The 25,380-nt window shown below is 38.6% G+C and overlaps 1 protein-coding gene and 1 non-coding gene across 3 annotated transcripts in view; both read left to right on the top strand.

The window, feature by feature from the left end:
* The window catches only part of Echdc1 (ethylmalonyl-CoA decarboxylase 1), a 98,490-nt gene extending 73,469 nt beyond the window's left edge, over positions 1-25,021 (top strand). For both annotated transcript variants that reach the window (XM_023561464.2, XM_003479730.5), the window contains exons 3-7: positions 6,301-6,519; positions 9,483-9,625; positions 13,350-13,402; positions 15,124-15,204; positions 24,293-25,021. In XM_023561464.2, coding sequence (XP_023417232.2) covers positions 6,303-6,519; positions 9,483-9,625; positions 13,350-13,402; positions 15,124-15,204; positions 24,293-24,704 — 906 coding nt within the window. In that variant the 5' untranslated portion in view covers positions 6,301-6,302 and the 3' untranslated portion in view covers positions 24,705-25,021. The remainder of the gene's footprint in view (positions 1-6,300; positions 6,520-9,482; positions 9,626-13,349; positions 13,403-15,123; positions 15,205-24,292) is intronic.
* LOC111754531 (U1 spliceosomal RNA) lies at positions 674-839 on the top strand. The gene has a single exon (XR_002789209.1). It is a non-coding gene; the product is annotated as a U1 spliceosomal RNA (small nuclear RNA).
* Positions 25,022-25,380: the final 359 nt, after the last annotated feature.

Below are 25,380 nucleotides of genomic sequence, written 5' to 3'. Positions count from 1 at the left end.
CTTAGGTTGGCAAGTTAGAGCACTTTTTTTTCTTGAAGATTAACATTAAATACTCATTTTAGGCTGTTGGTCCATCATAAGACAGGGTGGCAAGTTAGGGTACATTTTTCTTGGAAAAATAACACCAAACAAGTCTACCACTGAGCTTATTCTTGGATATTGTTCTTTAAGAAAATTGTGACTTCTCATTAAGCCTTCTAAAATATATTACAGATTATTAGGTCATTATCTCATATTGTTTATATTTTTATTAGATTTAAGAAATATTTTGATCTTATCAATATTGTGTTTAGAAGATAATACTTGGAAAAACTTTCCCCATGTTCATAAAATGCATCTATTTGAGAGATTGCGTCCTACTTTGTATTCTTAGTTCCTTAAATAGGACTGAGTGTTGTGCTGAGACACTTTGCCAAAAATGTCACTTGTAGGTAAAGCAATTTAAAAGAAATAATAGTGTACTGAACCTTTTTTCTAATACTGTTTTATATTTTCATAGCTTTATAGCAAGTTCATGTCTTTCCATTTGGCTATACTTCCTCCATGAACCTGTTGGTAAGAGGGAATACTATACTAGACCTAGTGAAATAGTGTATGTATCTCAGAGAATTCTCAGAAAACACGCTTCTACTGAGAAAAAAAAAGAACAATAAAATTAAACTGATACATACTCATACTTACCTGGCAGGGGCGATTCCATGATCATGAAGGTGGTTTTTCCAGGGTGAGGCTCATCCATTTGAACTCCAGATGTGCTGACACCTGCGATTTCCCCAAATGCAGGAAACCATACTGCATTAATTTGTGGTAGTGGGGAACTGTGTGTACTCGCTTTCCCTTGGGCAGAAAAAATTAAACTGGTATATGGAATGTGTTAAAATGGGACTCAGCAATATCATGGGCGAGGATCAATAAAGGCTGTTTTTTTCTAGGGAGGGAATCATTTTTAGGTGGAAACTTAGAAATTTAGTTTTTAAAGATGATTGGCTGTTTTGCAGGTCAATGCAAGAGAGGATTTTCTAGGAAGGATAAAATAATATGAAATAGGATGGCAAATCTTGGGACCTTGTTTATTTGCCCATGTACTTTGCATAGAAATGCATGAGAAACAGAGGCAAGATTTAAATGCCAGCCAAATGAAAGACAGCTTTAGACTTTATCCTTTAGATAATATAGAGCTCTTGAAAAACCTTAAAATTGTAATATCCTATTTGGATTATAAGGATATCCAGGAATACATTCTGAATTGGAGATAAAAATGTGAGTTTTAAAAATTACACTTTTTAGGAAAGCTGTGGGCAGAAGAGTGAAAGATCTCCAACAAGTCTGTAATAAAAAGGGAAATAGAAAAAGTAGACAAAATGTTTGAACAGATATTTTTACCAAAAATTATATGCAGGTGGGGAGGAGCAAAGATGGCAGATAGATAACAACTGGCCACAGAAGCTCCCATAATACAGAATGGGGAGCCCCAAACAGAGGGTAATGAATTCTCTCGTCCCAAGAAGAAATTAAGGTGAGAAGAACCAACCAAACATACAGTCTCGGTGCTATTATTGGAACAACTAAAGGTTCAGTGTTCTCACCATAGTGGGCGACTTGCCAACCATCCAAGGTCCTGCCACAACTTGCCAAGCTGTCCGAGGTCCCACCACTTTGACTTACTGGAGGCTCAGTTACATTGAGTTCAGGAGTTGGCGAGCCAAATGGAGAGTTGAGTTGGCAGGGTGCCAGCATTGACCTGTGGTCAGTGACAGGAGGGGAGCCATTCCACAGAAAGGGGAGCTCTGGCGGATGACATTCTTGTACTGGGCAGGACTGGCAAGTACAAGGGGCAGCAGTGACTTCAGTCAGTTGTTCCCTTTCCGAATGGGATTGGTGGAGTGAGCTAGTCCTGGATCACATGACCTGGCTGAGACCCAATAGGTTATCTGAAATCAAGCCCCTACAGCGATGGCACACACTAACCACACTAACACAGTGAAGCCTCAGAAGTTTGACTGACCCAGAGGGAAGGTGGCGCAAAGTAATATATTGCAGGCCACAGCAACTTGATTGACCCGGAGGGGAGGCGGCAAAAAGTAATACAGTGCAGGCCACAGCAGCTTGACTGATGTGGGGGGTGGGGAGGATGGACAGTATACACTGTCCCTGTCTGCAACTCACTAGCACATGGCAGTAGGAAGGGTCATCTAGCCAGCGTGCTTCAGAAGAATTGTAACCAACAAAGAAAGAAACTGGGGCCTCTTGGAAGAAGCAAAATAGATGGGAAGAGGAAGCAATAACAAAAAGTCCCCAGGTCCCAACCCTGACAACAATGACCCAGGACAGGTATATACAAAGAAGAATGAGAACAGAAAACATGCAGTATGAAACACAATGCCAGTGGACATAAAGAGATATATTTGGAACCTCATAGACAAGTTCAAATGTGAAATATTTAGCCAAGTAAAGCAAGATATAAGAAGATTAATAAAAGAGATAGTAAGCATCTCTCAAGCAGACACAGACGAAAGAAGGAACTCAAAAGTGAGAACCATTTGATAAAGAATATAAAAAAATATAGAATACATGAAGCAGATTCAAAGAGATTACTAGGAAATTAAAATCTCTATGGAAAGATGGCGTATCAGCTTGAAAGAAACTAAGGATACATTATCCAAACTGGAGGACAGTTTTGCAATGTGGGATTATGAAAGGGAAAACTTTAAAAATAACAAGGGAACAAGCAGTAACAATACGAAGGCTAGAAGACGACAAGAGGATCTATAATTTGAGAATAATGAATGTGAATGAAGAAGCAGGGTTACAAACAAAGGAACTACAAATGCTATTCACAGAAATAACTAGGGAAAACCTCCCAAACATAGGAAAAGGAAATGATATTCTGATATATGAGGTATACAGAACTTCAGCCACCTACAACCAAAACAGGCATATAATAATCAAGATCCCTGAAATTCAGTATAAGAACAGAATATTAAAAGCTGTTAGAGACAAGGAACAGATAACCTATAAAGGAAGGCCCATCAGAATAATGGCAGACTTCTCGACATAAACCATCAAGTCAAGAAGAGCCTGGAGCAAAATATTCCAAGCCCTGAAAGAAAATAACCTCTATCCCAGATTGATATATCCTGCTAAACTGTCTCTAGAAATTAGAGGAGAAACAAGATGCTTCCAAGACAAAGAAGAACTTGGGAAATTCACGACCACCAATCCAACTCTACAGAGAATATTGCAGGGCAGTCTAGAGAGAAAGAAAAGTACTAGGATTCCAAGAACAGTGGCAGAGAAGCCTCAATGAATGGAGTTGAAAACAGAATGCAGAAGATAAGCAGACAACTGATGGCAAAAAAAGCACATAAGAGAAATGAGGCAGAGAACATTCTATACAAAACTGACATGATTGATAGTATCAAGCCTGAGTATAGGCAACTACCCTGGAGATGACAAGACTCTATGATACACATTCTGGTTTGATAACTGCCAGTTTTTGAAGTTCTATATACAAAGTCGTGTTTTTATTAATACTGTTATGTACTAATGTATTCAATTATTCTATGTCTGATGATATAGCCAATTCAATTGGACATAACAAGAGACAACACAGGAACTATGGTAGAACTCTTTGTACAACGGCCTTATATGTCTTTTTCATTTCATGTGTTAATAGGAATATGTTTTGTTTTGTCTTGCTTTGTTTTATTCTTCCTGTAATATAGAAAGAATAGAAATACAGGTTAAGACTCATGCATGTGTAAAATCTGTAAACAGTTTATGAGAACTGATCTTATGACACATGAAATGAACAGATACTTTGAAGAAAAAGAGACACTAAAATATCCAGTGCTGATCTTGGAGTGTCATAATTAATGTGAAACCCAGCAATAGTATTCTTTGTTCAGAGTGATATTACCCCGCTTGGGTTTATTTAATCGCAACCCAATTGAAGATATGTATAACTGCATGTATGTTTAAGTGTATAGGATTGATAACCATATTTCTAAGTTTTCGTTGGATAGTTGAACAGAACTGGTTGCAGTCTCACTGAATCCCTTTATATCCTCCACTTTAGTATCTTGAACAACTATTTGTGAAACGACAATATGTAAACATCAACTAGTGATTTCTTACTGTTTATTTTTTTCTTTGAAATTATGTATTATTTCTACCCATTTTCTGTTTTGTTTAGTATTTCTTTAAGTTAAATTTTAACAAAAAGACACTACAGTGCCCAATGCTGATCATGGAATGTCATGATATGAAATCCAGCAATTCTATTATTCTTTGTTCAGAATGATTTTAATCTGTTTTTGTTTGTTTAATCTAAACATAAATGAAGCTATGGATAACTGCAGGTATGTTTAAGTGTATAGGATTGACAACCATGTTACTAAGTTTTTGTTGGACAGTTGAACAGAACTGTTTGCAATCTTGCAGTTTGAATTCCCACTTTACATGTTCCATTTTTGTATCGTGAACAGCTATTTGTAAAACGACAATACATAAATATCAACTAGTGATTTCTTACTGTTTTTTTCTCTGAACGTATGTATTATTTCTAAAAAAAAAAAAATATATATATATATATATGCAGGTGACCCATGAGTGTATGAAAACTGGTGTTACCTTCACTGTACATCATAGAAATATAAAACGAGACCATAATGCTAACTTACAGTAGAATGAAATAAAAAACACAATGGGAAGTGATAAGGTTGTAAAGGAATGCTGACATTCACTGTGGGGATACACACTAGTCTGACCATTCTGGAAAACTCCTACCCAGATCCTCTGTAATTGAGGGTGTTTGGTCATTTGGCTCTGTGCACGTATAAGTGAGAGAGAGAGAGCGAATAAGAAGTTTCACAGTGACCAGTTTGAAGCTACCATTGGTTTAAAAAAAACCAGCTTGGGGCTGGGGATTTAGCTCAGCGGCATAAGTGCCTGCCGTGCAAGTAGGTGGTCGTGAGTTCGATCCCAGGTACCGATAAAAAGGAAAAAGACAAAAAAAAAAAAAAAAAAAAAACAGCTTGCAGAATTCTTCACTATTTAACCATTTGTGCATGCCAGACTGCAGCATGTTCGAGTCCTAGATATGTATCAACCAAAATGCATCCATATTGCCCAAAAGACACATGCCAAAAGTATTTATAGGAACTCTATTTGTAAGGCCAAAAATTGAAAATAACCTGAATGTCGTTAATATTAGAGTAGATTGTTGTGTATTGATGTAAATGAATACGGGAATGAGAAGTAGTGGAGTATTCAGACTCTTTCCACATTTAATAATAATGCATATTAAAGTTAGAGGAGGAATCAGACATAAATTCATGTACATTTCCAAAGCAAGTGACCTAATCTTGAGTGTTAGAAGGCAACATGGTCAATTACCCTTGAGATGCTACAACCAAAATGTGCCTCAAGGAATCTTTTGAAATTCAGATTATATTCTCTTGATTTGGAGGTGATCTAGTAAATGTTTTCCTCTTGTCAGAATTCATTGAACTGTAACTTATGTTTTATATGCTTTGTGAATGTACCAATCTTCTCACAAAAATGTTCCCATAGGGCAAAAAGCATATGGGCAAAAATGAGGTTATTCACCTTGTGCATATGAAACAGGAGACTGATAGAACTTTGGAGAACATGAAAACCACACACATTCCTATATCTTTCCCTGTTTTTCTAAGACTTTTTCCAGCTTTTTCTGTGAGCATTGCAGAAGGCAAGGACAATGCTGAGCATCGAATCTGATTGTGAAGTTGTTCTTGTGGCATTCTGCCTAGAAACTGTCACCAGGGGACATCTGAACTAAGTTACAGTTAGACTTTGAAAAAGTGAAGGTTGCTGGGTAGAGAAGTGCTGTCATGAGTAAGAGTATCTGGTTGTGAGGCAGCCTGCCTACCTTCTGCAGTGGTGTGAGGGCTGGCGCAGCAGCACATGCTCTGGCAGCCTTCCTGGCTGTTCATTCCCAGTATGTACACCATTGTTTCCTCATCATCTCTCAGTGATGTCCTAAAATGATATACTTTGTGAATTATTTGGTTTAAGTATGAGCATGAAAGAAAAGCAACTCTGAAAGAATTGCTTCTGTATTCTGAAAGAACAGTTTTGTTTCATTTTCATTTTATCTTTTGCCCAGGCTCTACCCATACTCTTGGGTTCACATGGCTTTCTTTTCTAGGCATCTGGAGAAGGTGGGTTGTGAGTATGTACCATGGTTATCACTGCCTACTAACTGATACTCCTAGAAAAGCAAAGGTCTCCTAACCTGAACCATTGCATACTTTCTAGAAATGGCAAGCTATCTTTTGAAAATGCCTCTGTCTATAAGGACAACAGTGCTCCGTCAAGTGGGCTTGCCTCTGTATAATACCTCTCACGGCTACCATGAGGAGGAGGTGAAGAAAACACTCCAGCAGTTTCCTGGTGGGTCCGTCGATCTTCAAAAAGATGACAGTGGCATTGGCATCCTTACTCTGAACAACCCCAGTAAGATGAACGCCTTCTCAGGTAGGCGAGATCTTTCTTTTCCTAGATAAAGAATGACACTGAATCTCACCTGCTGTCTCGTGGATTTAGTCCGTGCCCTGGTGACAGAATCCTGGCCAGTCTTGGCAGTGTTCACAGAATTCACACCAAACAAGTACTCTGTAATGTGAACCGGAAAGACTTTTACTAATTAGTACTATTTTAATGCTTTTAAAAAATTCATGAATTTGGATGTTGATAAAAAGGATGCACTTAAATCGATCTTAACTGTGTTTGCCTTGAAATTTATTCACAGCATAAGAATTTTGTTTTCAGCTAATGCTATTTGGAAACAAACTGCAACAGATTTGAGCAGAGGCTCAAATTTGAATCATGCTACCATTTTACACAAGAGCTATGAGTAGCTTTCCAACCCTCACCCTTCATACCTGAAGCAATGCTGATAATTTCTACTTGCCAGTTATATGGCAAGGGTACATTATTTTCTTTGGTAACATTTGAAATGCTGGACTCAGGTATCACAGTAAATTTTGGGTGTCTAACTTAAGTGTACTGCTACCTACAGACATAATTCATTAAACTGTTAACTTTGTAAATTGCCAGAAGTATTTATATCAAAGACAATTTTTCTTCTTAATCAGATTTCAGAGATATTTCTCTATACGAGTGCTGAGCAATAAAATTATAATGTGAGACACAAATGTGATCCACACATGTAATTTTAGATATTCTAGTGGCCACCATTTAAAAAGAAGAAACAGTTAAAATTGATTTTAATAGTGCATTTTATTTAACACAGCACATCCAAAATATTACTCAAGAAGTGACTGCTGTAAACTATTATAAATGAGATTTTTTTCATTTTATTTTCATACTAAGTCTTGAAACCTGTTATTAAGCTCATTGCACATCTGCATGTTAGGCACCCTTCAGTTGCTCAGTAGCTGCATCTGATTAATGGCTACTTTAGTAGACAAGGTTGCCCATATCTTTGATTAGTTTAGGGAATAAACTCCAATTTTACCATTATCCCCGATAAAATAAATTTCAAAAGGTAAGAGTGGGAAGACTATCCTAGACGCTTAAATTAGATCATTGTAATTTACTACTGAATAGTTACTAATAATACTTTTTTCTTTTTGGTACCAGGAACCAAACTCAGGACCTCTGCTTGCCAGGCAGGCACTGTGCTGCTGAGCTGTGTCCCCAGCCAAGAAATAACCTTTTATTCAAATGAAAACCAATAGTAACCTAAAACTAGTAAAAACAGAATTGCTGGGCTGTGGGTAAACACACTTGGTTAGATTGAGTGGGGACAAGAGGAATGAGCCCCAAAACTCTTATTTAAAGAATACCCCATCAGATACTCTGTAAGGTTTCCTCCAACTGTCAAGGTTGACTGTACAAATTGAAAAAATGAGTTTAAGATTAACTACTAGTACAGACTTTCTAGTGCCCAAACCCACCTTTACTTTTTAGAAACTGAAATATACATAATTAAAGGTCCATATTTCTCTAAATGTATGAGTCTTTTGGTTTCCCTGCTAAACTGAAAATTGCTTCAGAACAAGATCTATATTTCTGCTGGGCGTGGTAGCTCACACCTGTAATCCCATTCCTCCGGAGACTTGACGCAGGAGGATCATTGCAAATTCCAGACCAGCCTAGGCTACAAAGTGAGCTCGAGGCCAGCCTGAACTGCATAGAGAGACCCTGTCTCAAAAAGACAAAAAAGGGCTGGGGATTTAGTTCAGCGGCATAAGTGCCTGCTTTGCAAGCGCATGGTCGTGAGTTCAATCCCTGGTACCGATAAAAAGGAAAAAAAAAAAAAAAAAGAAAAGACCTATATTTCTAAATTATATAAGACATTTTTGGAGAAGTTTTAAGACATTTTGATTACAGTCCTAATTAGCAATTGGAAAGGTTAACTGGCTGTATTAGTCATTGTCCAGCCAATGACCATTTATTGTAGAACCGTATACCTACTGGCTATTTTTAAAAGGCAAAGAAAATAAAAGTTCTTGACTTTGTGGGATTCGTTTTCCAACATTTAGTTTACATAGTTTAATTAGGCATGAGTGAGTTTTAGAAACTAACACTGCAAATTTCAATCCCACCTATGCTTTTTATATTGGCTTCTGAAGCATTTCCTAACAGTGGAAAATAAACCACATTGAAAATATGAACCGTGGGAACTTAGAAGAGAGTAGTATATCTAAGATATACTGACTGCAATTTAAAAACCATAGTCCCTACTGTTCCTGTTTTAAATTTGTCTGTTTATAAAGAAGCTTGAATAGAATTTGAGGTGATCTCAAGGTAACAATCTGATCTATAAATTGTAGACTTACTAGTAGTCTGATGAATCACTTCTGTAATGGCCTTTGGGCTTGTTAGAGCCACTTGAGATCTTGGAACAGGGTGTTTACTGCGCCTTTTGTGAACTGACACCTTGTCATTGTACTTCCAGTGCGAACAAGCTAGGAATGTCACTTTATTCTGTGCACTATGTTGTAAGATCCCATAAGCATTATAAGATCCATAAAGTTAGTAGTTGAACAAATTCATGTTGACTGAGACATCGAGTGTATCGTACTATAAAGTTTATTTGTGTTTTTTTTTACCCTAAGAAATAATTTTTCCTTATCACCATATCCCATGTGGTCCAGTCCAGTTTCCCTACCCCTAAGATATGTAGGATATGTGTAGTGCATTTTTATTTTTCTGTGTAAGCATAAATTTATGTGCATCTTTAAGCCAAGTAGAGAAATGCAGACACTGACAAGCTTAAACTTTTAAAGCAGGGACTGTCATAGGTTCCTCTTGTGTACCCCATTGGGCCAGCACAGCAGGCATTTTTCTGAAAAGCGTTAGTAACTATTTGTAAAAGACTGAGACTTGACTGACTACAGTGTCTGTGTGATTTCTGCTTTTCAATCTCAGACTTTTTTGAGTTTGTGATTTTGCCCTTTGTTCCCTGGTAGGTGTCATGATGCTACAACTTTTGGAAAAAGTGATTGAACTGGAAAATTGGACAGCAGGGAAAGGAGTCATTGTCCGTGGAGCCAAAAACACTTTCTCTTCAGGGTCTGACCTGAATGCCGTGAAAGCACTGGCCACTCCAGAGGTGAGGCCTTGTGGGTTACACTGCCTTAAGGTGCGCAGGCCAAGCCGGAGTCTGGGCTACAGGGTTTCTGTTCTGCCTATGTGTTTATTAGCCTGACTGAATCTTTGGCCTCCGAAGCAGCAGGGCTGTGGTCCTTGGTGTCTGGAGGAAGTGTAAAGAACCTTAAGGGGAAGGATGTAGGGGAACAAATGATGCTTTAGGCCTGTGCCGTAGGCCGCCTGTGAGGATCACTGCTGTGAGTGCTCGGACACAGCTCCTCCTCGGCTTAGCAGTGCTCTCTCAGCTGGGTTGCTGCTTTTGCAGAATGGGATTCATTCTCTTTCTCTCTCTCTCTCTCTCTCTCTCTCTCTCTCTCTCTCTCTCTCTCTCTGTCTCTCTCTCCCCCCTCCCTCTCCCTCTCTGTCTCTGTCTCATGCTGTGAGTGTTGATCCTGTTAGTTCTCCTCAGCTCCCACTGTCTCTTCTCTGTGTCTGTTAAATTTTTTAAAATAAATTTTTAAATTTTCGAGTAGTGTTGTTTGGATTTACAAGAAAACTACACCCATAGCAGAGAGCTCCATATACCTACCCTACACCCAGTGCTGTGTATTACTGTGCTGCCTTAGATCTGTCACAGGTGATGAACTGGCAATGATGCTTTACTGTGGCTGAGAGAAGGATTTACTTCACAGCTAGATGAGGAGGAAGAGGAAGACACTCTCCCATGCATGTGGTGTTAGGAAGTGTGGGCTGTTCTGGATAATTAGATGTCTAGTTTCATATTCTAAATAGAGACAGTGTAGAATTGTGAACACTAAGGAAATTCATATTTATTAAACATACTTAATAATTGGTCATCACTGTATGTTAATATTCATGATCGTATCTGAGAGTGTTGAAAGGCCAATAAAATCAGAGCATTACTGCACTGAAATACATAGTCCTGTGTACAGAGGGTACAGTTATCTAAAGGTGACTTTTAAATTAGCATGAAGCAGAAAGGGTGCGGTGCATGCATGCAGAGCCCACAAGCCAGGCTTCATGCAGACTACAGTTGATGGTACCTGGGCGTGAATCATTGATGGCCTTGGAGTCAGGGGACCCAGCCCCCCTCAGCCATCCCTCCCCGCCATACTTTCCGTGCTCCCCACTGTCACCTCCCTGCAGGTTTTCTCTCCGGAGGCTCCTCTTTACTCCACACATGGACTCTAGTCACAGATGCCTCACCGGCCTCTGCTATTGGGAGAATTTGCTTTGTTTTCAGAAGGCTGCTGTACTTGGTCTGCATGATGATTTTAGTAATTTGCTTACATTCCCCTCCAGCTGTGGCAAAATGCTTAAAATTGATGATTACATGGATTTTTAAAAAAATAATTATGTCAGTGTTTTTGCCACTGTGATTTTTTAGATATTTGAAAATGCTTATTAATGATAGTTAGCAAAGATCAACAAGACAGAGCCTAACACAGTGAGAGCCCTGTGTGCCAGAGCAGCATCTGCAGTGCTCCACGTCCTGTGGTGGTCGCTTGGCTTTCACTGCAGGTTTATTTCTTTGCAACTGGTCTCCTAAGCAGTTGGTTTCTTTCTGGTGTTTTTAGTCCTGATGAGCAAGAACAGAACTGCACCTGCTTCTGTGACACAATTCTTGGTTGAGAAGGCAGAGTCCAGGAGGTGACTAGCAAAACTCAGGATTCACCCTGAAAATTTACAGTGAGTCGAAAAGAATGAAATGTTTAAAAATGTGATTAATAATGCAATTATAAGATTTGGATTTCAGCTGGAAGTGGTGGTGCATGTGAGTAATCCCAGCACTCAGGAGGCTGAAGCAAGAGGACAGTTGCAAGTTCAAGACCAGCCTGAAAGAAAGAAAGAAAGAAAGAAAGAAAGAAAGAAAGAAAGAAAGAAAGAAAAATTGGATTTGATGCCACAGGTGTTCTGTATGCCGTAATAGTTCTCCTTTTAGAGGGAGGAAGCAGAGTCCACTTACAGGCTTTCGGATACAGGGAGATGAAAACTGCTGATTTCCAGTGAATGGGCATGAGGCCTCAGGAACAGTCTGGCCGGTTAGACACCTTCATGAGTCTTAATCTAGCTTCAGGACAATACCCTCCTTTGTCCCTTGACCTCCTATCTCCTCCATTCCCCTCTTGTGGGCACATTTATATCTTTCTTTTTTTTTCTCCTGTTTTTTGAGACAAGGTTTTACTGTGCATTTCAGGCTTGCCCTGAACTCACTATGTAGCCCTGGCTGGCCTGGAACTCGAAGTGATCCTCCCATCTTAGCCGCCTGAGTGCTGGGATTACAGGCATGCACCACCTATAATTGGCCTATAATTGTATCTTTCTAATTTAAATTTAAATCAGCAGTCATTCCTGACTCTATGAATTCAGAGCCAGTGCTGCTTACATGTTCTCCTTCATGCTGCTAGTAAGCGATAACACTGCCATTTGCACTCAGCCTCTTTCTGGGCAGCTGGCTTTACTGAGCTGAGTTGGAGGTGCTGGCAGGGTGTGAAAATTGAGAAAGGTTTTAGTGCTTCATAGGAAAGGCTCAGTCGAAGGGGAACAGTGGGGGACACCTGCAAGGAAGTGCCTCATCCAGCACAGCTGTGGAAATTCTTGGGGCGAAGTGTGGTAGAGGATAAAGGGAAGAGTCAAGGAGCGGAAAGCTGAGGTCAGGTGGTGCCCTCTGTCTAGATGGGAGTAAAGGAACTGCTCATGGACCACAGCACATTTATTTATAGTTTGGCAGGTGGATGTCATGTGGCACCCCCTGCCTACCAGCCTGTGTGCTTGGCTTGCCTTGGGTGTCTGGTGTACTTTGGACTTGTTCATGAGGTTCACCTTGGCACACTGTGTGGGTGATCAATCTCCAGCTTCATCCGCTCCCTGCAGGGAAGGAGCTGTGCTTAGGACAATGTGAAGCATGGATTGGATTGTTAACAGTAAATGCATTAGGGGACTTGCTAAATAAGAGAGAAGCCAAGGAAGAAACAAAGGAGAGCTAAATAAGAGAATCAGGGGTTTAAAGTTGCATTACAAACAAAGGTAGAGGATCAGAACGAAGAAACTGTCAAAGAAAGGCACTGCCTGTTAGAGCGAGCAAGAACAAGATGGGGAAAATAGAGAAATGGTTTAATTTGCAAGCTTAATATTAGAAATGTTCGCGGGCAATTGATTTAATTTTCAAGCTTAATATTAGAAATGTTTGAGGGAAATCTTTTGGAAGAAGGCTGAAGGCCAAATTACACGAGTTTCAGAAAACCTGAGTTGAAAAGAGTAGGCAATGTGTTTGGGTCCCTTTTAAGAAGAAATGCATTCATTTGTAGAGATGCATAGATCAGGAAGTACAGAAATTCAAAGCTTGTTACAACACACCTTCTCTCCTTCTGCTTTCCTTCCTTCTTGCGTGTGTCTGTCTGTGTGGCAATAATGAGTGAGTACCACTCAGCACCCTTCTCCCCACTATTTCTCCAGTGCAGCTCCACTCTATCCTCACCCTGCAGTTTGACTGTCCTGCTTGCGTCTCTGCTGCACCTCATGCCTAGCTGAGCTCAGGGAGCCCTCAGGTATCCAAGCCAAGTCCAATGCAGTATCCTTTGTGTTTCACACAGCATCGCACACTTGTAAATGAACTTGTAAAACTAGACACGTGTTTTTGTCTTACTTTCTGAAGTCTCAAATTAAAAATGTTATTTTGTACAGGTGCATTATATCTTTGTATTAATGCCTATTTTTATTTAAAGGATGGAATGGCTTTATGTATGTTCATGCAGAACACCTTAACAAGATTTACAAGGTAATGCATCTTTTTAAAAGAGGTATAATTTCTAAAAGACCAAAAATAGTTCTGTATCACTTTATTATTTGCACTAACTAGAAAATCACAGTTGATTTTTAAATTACATATATATTCTGATATTGCGCTATTTGATTTGCTGTAGAGAACAATCATTTAATTGAATTTTAGCAAAGGATGCACAAGTATTTCATAAACACTAGAAGGGCGAGAGGAAAAGAATTTCCCCAAAGAGTTCCTGGGACTGTCTTCGGGGGCAGTCACCAGGCAGTCAGATACTTTGAAGTCACACGTTAGAGCAGGATAATGACACCAACCAGGAAGTGCTGGATACAATGACTTCGTATTGAGAATTCTGGGACCATGTGTTATAGTGGGCTATGTCCAGAGGTGGTGGGAAACCAGCAGTGGATTGAAGAGGCTCTTACAGTTTTTTGAGCAAGGTGGATTTACTTTGCATCGAGATAAGAAAAAAATGGGAAAATTTTTTCTTTGCAATTCCAGGATTTCAAACTGCTGCAGATTTTGGTTAGTTTCTAATTTCTTATTCTGAATGTAGACACTCTTACAATTATAAGAACTAAGGAAATTTAGATGACTGTATTTTGGGACTTATCATATCTGAGAGTCTAGGAAGAGCAGTAGAATCATAACATTTCAGTGTAAAATACTTTTTTTGTTATTCTAGTATATGTTCATTTGCGTCCTCTATTAAGGCTTAACTTCTTAGATAAATCTGAGCAGCTATTCTGTTTTTTGTTTGCTTATTTAATTTTGTGTGTCACTAGAGAGTGAATCTGGAGATACTATACCACTGAGCTACATCTCCAGCCTCTATATTTTTAAGTGCACCCTTGGGATCCCGGCTCTTCAGGGGCTGAGGCAAGAGGATCCCACATTATTTTTTAGATTGTCCCTTCTATATGCAGCCAGTGTGTATTAAATATTCATCTGTATTAGACTTGCAACTTTATATTTGGATTCGAATGTACAGAAGCATCCTTTTAAAACAATGTAGATTTACCCTCTATTATTTGCATATGCTCACAAATTGGGATGCTCTATTCATAGGACCCTTCAATTCATAGCTTTGGGGTTCTGCCTTTAGGACCACATCTTCCTTTGGGTCTATCCTTAATTTTCCTACCCTTAGCCAAAGATGAATAAAAACAGATGAAGACAATATTACATTCAGTTCTTCTGGATTGTTACTTGCTGAGAGGCTCTAAGATTTATGTTATTTAAAAGCATGTGTCTTGGGAATGAAGTTTGAATATTCCTTCAGTGTAAACATTGCTGGTCTGGTGGTGGTGACACCTGTACCCCAAGCAGTATGTGAGGCAGAGGCAGTATTGCACCTTCAGGCCCAGCCTAGCAACTTTGTGATGTGCCAAGACTCTGTCTCAGAATAAAACACAACAAGAAATGCAGAGGCGTAGCTCACAAGGAAGGCCTTGGGGTCGATTTTCAGTACGAAGAAAAAAAGCAATAAAACCTCACTCAAACTTACATGGCATTTAGTATGAATTAGTGTATTTTTAGTACTGTATTGTTTTTCAGCTTAGGGTTTTTCACAGCTTCAGGCTCCACTATTTGATACATGTTACTTAGGAAGACTGAGCAGTAGTTGTATTTGCACTGCAATTCAAGACTTTCAAAATTACATTTGTAAATCAGTATTGAAGCCAAAACTGTTAACATCCCTTTCCTTCCACACACAGGCTTCCTTTAATAAGCGTGGCCCTGGTGCAGGGCCGAGCCCTGGGTGGAGGCGCAGAGTTGACCACAGCCTGTGACTTCAGGTGGGATAAGAGTCCTTGTGTCTCCCGGGAATAGATTGCTGTTTGCTCAGATTTCTTTTTGTGCCAGGATGTTATGTTGCTGTTTTATATATTCCTAAACAGAATAAATAGTGAGCGAGTGTTTTCTCTTGGTCATTTGTTAAAATAGATCATTTACAGTTAGGGTAACAACTGTGGCTCTAAGCATCCACTGAAGAAAAGATTGAGAACACAGTGACCTGGAGTAACTCAAGTCCACATGAGCAGAGCTCTTGGCGAGGAAAATTAAGGAAATGTATGGAACTTGAAAATACAGAAGGATTATACCGAAGGTGCACATTGGGGAAGAAAATAGAATGGAGAAAAAGAGGCTGCTGTACTGCCCTTTGGCCAAGAGAAGAGCCTTCCTGAGTTTGTTTCATATCTCCCTCTGTGTGAGTGATAGCTACTTCCTTGAGCTTTAGGGCAGATTTAGGACATAAAGTTAGATGGCTGTGGTTGCGCACCGCTCTGCTCCCTGCACTGGGGAGCCTGAGGCAGGAGGATTGCTGTCAGTTAATTAGAGGTCAGGCTGAGCTGCAAAGGGAATTACAAATGAAAGAGAACACACAAACAAATCCAGTGAGAGAAGTTCTTTGGGACCAGCAGCTCTTTGGTCTCTAAAATTACTTTCCCTATTTGAAGCTGAGCCACATAGGAATGAAAGTGTCTAAAATCTAAAGTTATTCCTACCCTTGAGACTTCTTTGGCATTAGCATTTTGGAGAACTCCAGTGCCCCACCTCACAGCCTTCAGCCTTTGGGAGGCAGAAGGGGTGAGGCCCCAGGATGGGAGGAAGCAGCTGCACAGGACAAGGCAGACTCCAGCACTGTTGGTCATGTTCTGCTCTGAGCAGTAACTGTTTTATTTCCTTGCTGTTTCCCCAATGTATTATTAGATAAGTTTCAGTGATACTGTGGATACATACACTATGAATTGGCACAGTGCTTAACTTGAAATACATAGCAGTATCGACTTGCTAATATTACTTTCTGTCTTAAAATGAGTTTACACTATGCTGTTTTACAGAAATGCCATGACAGCAGCATTCTGCTGTACTTTGTTTGCTGTTTTCTTTTCATTCACAATCTTTTTAAAATTTTTATTTCATTAGTATGTTTGCAGTACACATTAACAGGCATCATCCTTTAATAAAATTAGAGAAAAGATTCTGTAAAAACCATAGATTCTCTTTTCATAATTTATGAATCAAGCTTCATTTTATCAGTTAAAATATGTCCCTTTGTACCCTCAGAGATTTGAACATAGTTCTGGTGCATAAGACAGTTTCCCAAGTTCCTGGCCTCTTTGAAAGGTAGTAATTCCTGGTTGAGCAGGTAGATGCAGGAGTAGGAGGAAGGTGGGCGCTTTGTATGGCAGCGCCCTCTGCTGTCTGCAGGCTGGATTCCAGCAGGATGCTGCTGTCTCCTGTTTGTGAGGCTAGGTAGGAAATGCTGTGTGTGAAAGGGTGAAATACTTTACTGTCTTTACTCTGAAATGCAGTATGTGATAAAGATTTTGAAAGAATACAAAAGTGTGCATTATTACACCTTTAAAATCCTCTACATACAAGTAAAGGCAAATTAAGATTTTATGGGTGTTTTTTGGAGAAAGAGATAACCCTTCAACATAGTCTGGGGTCCACCTTCACGTGTTCATTAGGCTTCTGTGCTATCTTTTGTGTCCACCCCTGGGATTTCTCCTGTAGTGGCAGAGCTTTCTAGCCGGATTTACCGGCAGCATTCAACAGGGAAGAAAACTGGGCCATAAGAGGCCTCAGAAAAATCATGTCTCCTAGGCTGATCTCACAGGCATAGAAGTGGAGGAGGTTTGAGGCAAAGAACTAGAAAACCAAATGGGTAAAATGCTTAAAGATCCTCTCAGACTAAGAGCCAATGGTTATGTGCTGTGTTCAGAGATTACTTGTTTTTTCTTTCATGTCATTTTATTTGAAATAATTTCGTTCATTTAGATTTTGATTTATGCTATCCATATTAATTTAATTTTATTTTTAATATGTAGAATGTTGTAATAAATAATTTTGTGTGTACTTTTGTTGTGACTAATGGTATTTCATATGAGTAAATTCTAGAAGTGAAGATTACCAAGTTAAAGTTAACAAATATTTGTGGCTGCCAACTTCTCCTTCACAGGAAGTGGGTAACAGACCTGTCTTTATTCCCTCTGTCCTGTTTCACGTAGACTTGTCAACACAGCTTACTCTTATACTTGTCAGTTTTTGCCTGTCTGATGGGTGAATAGTATTTTAGCAGTTTCAGTGAGCATTTCCCTAGAGTAAAATAGTTGTTTTCCTGTGTCTAAGGATCACTTTATCAATCCTTTTATGAACTACCTATTCATATTTTGCTTATTTCTCAATAGAATACTTGACCTTTTATACTCACTTTTTATAAAGTTTTTTCATATGTTGTGGACATTTGTTATTATCTGTGATATACTTTGTAAATATTTGCCTAATTTGCTACATGTCTTTTTGAGTCTATTTGTATGGTGTTGTTTTCTCAAAGCAAGCTATTTTAGAGAATATACTGTCAGTCTTTTTTATTACTGACTTCGGATTTTGAGTGGCAAAAAGGCTTGCCCTACCTGTAAGTTAGAAAGATTTCATGGTTTGATTGGTTTTTAGTCAATAGTTTCGTGTTTTACTATACCTATCTAAACCATTTGAGCTTACTTTTATTATGTTACAACTAATGGATCACATCTCTTTTTCCAGGTAGCCATTTTCCAAATTTTCGTTTATGTTCTAAGGATATGAAATAGCACCTCTTACATATTAGCATATTTGACTTGTAGTTAGAGCTGTCGATAGGTTCCATAATCTGTTCCATCATTCCCAGTTTTTCTGTATCATTAATGCTGTGATAATTACTTGTGCCTAAGACCTTATCCACTCAAGGTTATTTGCTGAAAATAAGTCCTGTAAGTAGCTCTTTCAAAAATAAATAAATAAATAAAAACCTTTGTATACCATAGCTTTCCGAATATCCAGCATACTAAATAGTCCTTACAGAAGTCTGCCAGTTCTAGCTTGGGAGTATTCCTACCAAATTTAAAGTCTGATAAACCACATGCAAATATGAACACTTCCAGTAGTCCTTCAATTCTTCAAGGGCTTGGTTCTAGGACTTCTTCTGGATGATAAAAATCTATAATTGTTCCAAGACCCTTATTTGAAATCACACAGTATTTACACACAGCTTTCCACTATATTTTGAATCAGCTCTAAATTATGTATTATACTAATATAACGTAAATGCTATATAGTTGTTATACTGTACTGTTTAGAGAATAAAGAGGAGATAAAAATATAAAGAACCTTTGAAATACATTGTCAAACTCTCCTCCAGGAAAGATTATATCAGTTTATCCTACCAGCAGAAGATCAGTATCTGAGAACATCCTTTCTTACAATGAACACAGACTTTCAAAAAATATTTTCTAATTTTGATAATACTTATTTCAATTTAATTTACATTTTTAGGTTTTAAAGCATATATATGTTCATTGATCTGTTTATGTTTGCCTGTAAGTTGTCTGCATTTCCCTCTTCCATTTGTTTTCTTTGGGAGTGTTGAGCTGTCTTTGGGATAGGTGAAATACACATTTTAATTCCACCATGTCCCTAATGAAATAAAGTTCTCAACCTGCAGTTCAGAGCATACCTATTTAATTTGCTTCTAATCTTCAACATGTTTTCTTGAATATAAATAACCTTTAGCCAGGTGTTAGCATTTCCAGTGACTGCTTTTCCAGGTCTGTCACAAAGAAAGGAGGCTATAAACATGCATATTCCAGGAGAACCTGCTATATGTAGCCCTTTTCTTAAAATATTTGTTTCACAAATAAAATGCAAAATATACATATAATATACCTGTACATATATAAATAGATTTGTACATATATGCACACAGACACACACACTCAAAAGACCTAATTCCAGGTGGAAGTGCCGGGACTTTGAATATGACATGCATACTCCAGTAAGCAGTCACACGGCCCTCATTGCTCTGTTTTGTAGTTACCACAGCATTACTTGGAAATTCCTGTGTATAATATCACAAAAATCTGTCTCTGCTCATGCTAGGGTTACTGTCTAGATTAAAATCATACTTGACTGTCACAAAGCATTTTCTAGCCATTCCCCACCCTTACTACTATGACTGCACACAAATAAGCAATTTCTCTTCACCCATATCCCTTCTTACTGAAACTGTTGTGCATAAAGTGCAGGAGCCTCAAGAGGCGGTCACCTGAGAGTTAAGAATCAGGGGTGAGATAGGGAAAGCCCTTGGGTTCTTTCCTTGCATTTTTCATAATTTGTCTTACAAGGTGATGGCAGGCAGAAACAAAAGACAGTGAAAAGGAAATACATGTGCAAGCAAGCATTTATGTTCAAAGTGTGATACTAAAATGTGGTTTGTGATTGGAGATGCTGCCAGTTATGTAACGTTCTGTACCAGTGGTGGCAAACCTATGGCATGTTTGTTGCTGTGGTGTTGGTTTTTAGTTTGGGGTTTTAAAAAAATTTTTTGTAATTTTTATTTTAAAGAGAATAAAATCAAACAATAAATCAGAATGAAGCCAATCAAAACAAAGCCGTTTGACACAGGATTTCAAAACAAGATAATAACAAATTAACAGTGGTCACCATAATGCCTCTTGGTGTCTTCAAAGTCAGGCACAGCTCAGTGGCTCAAGTGCTTACCTGGTAAGCACACGGTCATGAGTTCCATCCCTTGTACCGCCCCCCTCCCAAAATTCTAAAAAGTAGCCGCCCATGCTATAAGACATAGTAAAATGAAGCAAAACAGAACAGAATATTACCAATAAAAACAATGAAAGCAATAAAGACTTCAAAACAATAGTAAATCCAAAATGGCTACCATGATGTATCTTGTTATCTTTGAAATAGTTGCCCATGCCATCGGACCTAATAAAATCAAGCAAGACAAAACAGAATAAAGTCCCACCAAATAAAACAGTGAGAATGATACAGGACTTCAAAACAAGGTAATTGGGACGTAACAATGTCTGCCACCTTCAGAAGATTCCCCCTATAAAAGCTGTAGATGATCTTTTGAGTAAGATGATCACAGACTACTTGCTTTTTATGCTTGCAAAGTCAGTGAAACACTAAACACTACAAGCATTAAGTTGTATTTTATGTCATTAGGTATGGTCACAGCCTGTGTTTCTCCAGATGAGCTGCTTGCTTAAGTGGGAGTGGAGGAAAGGGAACATTGGCTCTTCTTTTTTTTTTTTACACTTTTTTTTTTTCTTTTCATTGGTACCAGGGATCGAACTCACGACTGCCTGCTTGCAAGGCAGATGCTTATGCTGCTGAGCTAAATCCCCAGCCCCTAACATTGACTCTTCTTGTCTTCAGCCTGTACACCGGAAGGGGCTGGCATGTGGTTCTCCTCCTGATTGTCCATGTAAGACACCAACTCACAGGAAGGACTTTGCTTCTTGTTCTCCCCTGCAGTGCGCAAATGGCACCAGCTCACAGGAAAGGGCTGGTGTCTAGTTCTCCTGGCGGGCTGTACATGGGGCCTGCTCCCGTTGGTTTTTGCTTTTTAACAAGAAATGATAGTGTCATTTTCTTGAACTAAAACCTCAGTATTCAGGTTTAATTGATTTATTGGCACTCTGTGATACGAGTTTTGGGTTGCAGTTTGGCACCCAGTAATTTTATGACAGAAGTACTGTTATTTAATATACAAGCAAACTGAGGCCAAGATACTACGAAACTGCCCAAGATCTGTAACTGAGCCTTGCTCTGTCCTTTCGCTGTGCTGTATCACGTGGGGTGTGGGATGCAGGCAGGCAGTGGGCTAGTGGCCTTGCTGGGGTCTCAAGCTGCCTGCTGGCCCCAGAGTCCATGCACACTGCTTCACTGCAAAGTTCTACGTTCAGTATGCGCTTCCATTCTTCCTCACAGTACTCTCGGGAACTTTCCTCAATAGGGAGTATTTTTAGAAGCTATTTTTATATCACGTTTGAAGTGTTTTATATCTTTTACTAAAATTTTAAGTTAGTAAAATTTGGTGTTTAAATTGTTCTTATGCACTTGCGAATGCTGAAGTATTGGGCTAACCCATCAGAAATAGTAGCTCCTTGAACAGGCAGGCTTTCCTAGGCATCCATGCCTGGCGTGCAGCCTGTTCCAGGTACCCTGGCTCTTGTGGAACAGTGTCCCATCCACACAGCGACGGGATGGGTCTACATGTGATTCACTGCATTGCTCCTCCTGCAAAATGCCAGAGGAAATTTTAAACACAACCTGTGATGATCGCACAGTCTAAAAAAGCTCAAAGTGCTTCACTTGCCAAAATAAGAGTTTCCCAGGAGTCTCCAGGTCCTATGAATGAAGCCATTTCTAATTTTGGATGTATCTTGTATCTTGTTGACATGTGTTGACAATATGATTATATTTTTTCAACATTTTATATTTTATCTTTAAATTTTACTACTTAGGTTAATAAAGTTCTAAAAAAGGACCCCGCCCAGTGGTCCGTATACCTCTGATTGGTTAAACATCTTGTGTCCGTCACCAGTGAATTTTTTGTTGCACGTATTTACTGTATGCATTTGTATCAGTACAGGGGCACACTCTAGGCACATGGTTCATAAAGGATGGCTGTCATTTTGATGACATCATGGATTTTTTAAAAAAATTACTTCAAGGTTTTTTGTTTTAAAATAGTACTCAAAGGCATACTCTTAGGGGTTGGGGAGAACATGATATAAAAATTACGATTCTTTAGAAGCAAAGAACTGCAAACAGATGTGCACTTACATTTCAGTAATTTTTGTTGTGGTCGTCTATGTAATACATCTAGGACACTGTCCATTGTTTATGTTCATCTGATTCTAAATTTTTTTTTTTTTTTTTTTTTTTTTTTGCTTTTGTAGGCATAGCTCTGAGCCAATGTGAGTGGCAATCCCAGGATTTGTGAAGTGACATGTTTTATTCTGTGAAAAACCTTACAGGACTGAGTTCAATATTAATGCTATTCCTATATCTAATGCTATCAGACATTTCTATAATTTTATTTCCTTCTTAGTTTTGACGGTTTCCTGTTTTGTTAGAAGACGGCAATACTCAGAATTTGGGGATAGTGTCAGAGTCTTATTAGACTTGTTCTTTCTTCCTATTTAAACTTTTTTATTGACACTTCATAGCTATTGCTGGAAGCAATTGTTAATGGTTATGGCACATTTCCTTTTGTAGATAGTGATAGTTATGAAGACAAGTTTTCCAAGTGGGTTAATAAATAGACTTTTGTGTGAATTCTCTATTGGAGAGTTCTCTTGTTTAAAGAGCCAAAGACCTGGGCCAGGGATTTAGCTCAGGGACATAAGTGCCTGCCTGGCAAGTGTGAAGTCCCCGGGAACAAAAAAAAAAAAAAAAAAAAAAAAAAAAGAGCCAAAGACCCGAGCTTGTTCTTGGTGCTAAGAGAAGTAAGTTGCCTGCAGGTAAATACGTAACACTTTGGAAAGGCAGACTAATGTCTTTTTTGTAATGAGTATTTTTGAAAGCACTAATTTTTCCTAAAATGTTAAGGTAGCCTAAATCAGGTTTTAACATAGTAAAAGTTCCTTGTTGAAGCACAGAATCAAAATAAAACTGACGCTGGTTCATTGGTCCATTCCTGTAATTGTAGACTAGAAGTAAGGTAGTAGAAGAGATAGTAAGTTCCAGACTGGGCTAGCCTGGCCAACTGAGATTCTGTCACAACCTGAAAAATAAAAAGGATTGGGGACATAGCTCAGTGGTAGAGTGGTAGAGAACCCCTAGGTTCAATCCCCAGTACTGAACAATGAATAAACAAATCAATAAAACAAATTCTTCCTAATACTACATAGGTTTAGTCATTAATACACAAATGTTTAACTGGTAAACTAACCATTTGCTTTAAGTCATTCTACTTTGCTTAATCACTGCATTCATAAAATTCGCACAGCTTGGAATAAAGGAGCCCATGCTTTAGACAGTCACAGCCATCAGTCTGACCTAAGCTATGACCAAAATTGTGGTGTCTCAGCTTCTGTTCTTGTTTAGCTAAATGCTTTGTAGGCCCTGGGTCAGAAGTGCAGAGTGACACCAAACTGCCTGGCTGTGCATCCCGCCTCTGTGGTAACTCTGTGGCTTTGAATGAGCTCCTTCTTTTGCCTCCACCAATGAGGATGCTATTAGTAGGCAATATATGGCAGCTCTGATGCTTAGGTACAAGTGCTGTTAAATGCTAAAGCCTTCATAGAGCAACCCTTATAAAATACCAGTTGGGAATCCTTTGCTTGAACTTTGAATAACTTCATGGAGAATTAAATTGGAATCTGTCACTAAGGCCTGTACATCGGCTTGATTGAACATCCCATTTCTTGCTTCATTTTCTCTGTTTCAGTGACACCGCTTGGTCCCCAAACAGTTCTCCTTTAAAGCCTTTGCACTTGGAATTGCCTCTTCCTGGAATGCTTTCTCCCGATTTTTTTGTTGTTCATACTTTTATGTAGCTGCTGAAATATTCAGAGGCCTTCTCCATTTTAATTGCATTCGTTTGTTAGTCCTGGTCCCATTTTACTGTTCAGTGTCTCTCCCCAAACTGGTATGTAAGTTTCAAGCCTAAGGATTTTAATTTGGTTCTTCCTGTAGCCTCAGCACCTAGAAAACTACCTAGTGTTGGCAGTGCTCAGTAAATAGTTGCTGTATGGACACTAGGCAAAAGACTGAAGACTATGAGGATCTTCATTTATGTATGTTTATGTATATACCTAATAATTAATGAGAAAGTTTGGAAATTTAGAAATATGAAGCCTAGGTTATTTGCCAAGTTAAGCATAAGCAAGCACAACAAACTTGTTTTCAAAGAGGTATTGAGTACCACATGGTACATTAATCCTCGATGGAACAGCTACATTTTTCTGTCCTTCACTTTTTAGTGTTATGTGTCACCTAAAAGGCTCAGTGGCTGTTTTCTAGATTATGGAAAGGTAATACTTCATTATTGTTCATATTTTATATGTTTCCTCTTTTCTTTTGCAGATTAATGACTCCGGAGAGTGAGATCAGATTTGTCCACAAGGAGATGGGAATAATCCCAAGCTGGGGTGGTGCCAGCCGGCTAATTGAAATCATAGGCAGTCAAGCAGCTCTCCAAGTGTTAGGTGGGGCCCTCAAACTGGATCCCACAAAAGCTTTAAGCATAGGAATGGCTGATGAGATCTTGCAGTCTTCAGATGAAACAAAATCTGTAGAAGAGGCCCAAGCATGGCTTGCACAATTTGTCAATGGGCCACCAGAAGTCATTAGAGCTTTGAAAAAATCTGTTTGTTCAGGCAAGGAGCTATATTTAGAGGACGCATTACAGAACGAAAGAGATCTTTTAGGAACATTATGGGGTGGAGCTGCACATTTACAGGCTATTGCTAGGAAAGGAAAATTTAATAAATTGTAAAAATGTGAGTGTACTACAAGTTCCAATTAGTAATATATATTGAAGTTAAATGAAAATATGAACAGCAGAATTAATCTGAAAACTACTATTAGTATTCAGATTTGTTTTGGGTTAGGGTTAGCTGAAGTTACTAGCCAACGTTTTCTTAATATTTGGGCAACACTTTATGTAAGTTATTCCTATCACTTCTTTTATAGCAATAATGGTTCTTAGCCTATGAACAAAGTATGCCTGTATTTTTTCTTTTTTTTGAGATGTAAGTGTGCTTATCAAAGATTAGTTTTCGCCAAATAAAGATTAGTTTCTAAAAGAAAAAAGTTCTTCTGACAGAAAACCGATTTTTGTTTTGCTTTTTCCCATAAAATTTTTCTTCTGAATTACATAATAATTAACAATCTAATAAACTTTTCATTTAAAGAACATGGGGCTAGATCACAGGACAAGGAAAGATAGTCATTTTTTTCTGTTCCACATGAGAAGAAAAAAAAGATCCACCCTGTTATACCTTTCAGATCTGGAGCCTTACTTGATCTTTTCAGTAACTAGATTAATGGTGTAAATTATTTACTAGTGATAACCATGATAGGGAATATCAACTGACTCTGCAAACTACCATTCACTTTCCTGGGAAATATTAAGCTGGAAACAGTACTGTTGATAGTTTTAAAACAGAAAC

The sequence above is a fragment of the Cavia porcellus genome, unplaced genomic scaffold (assembly GCF_034190915.1).
Source record: "Cavia porcellus strain 051 isolate PalLab524CR breed Dunkin Hartley unplaced genomic scaffold, mCavPor4.1 scaffold_24, whole genome shotgun sequence".
Classification (NCBI taxonomy): domain Eukaryota; kingdom Metazoa; phylum Chordata; class Mammalia; order Rodentia; family Caviidae; genus Cavia; species Cavia porcellus.
This window is presented reverse-complemented; position numbering and strand designations above follow the sequence as displayed.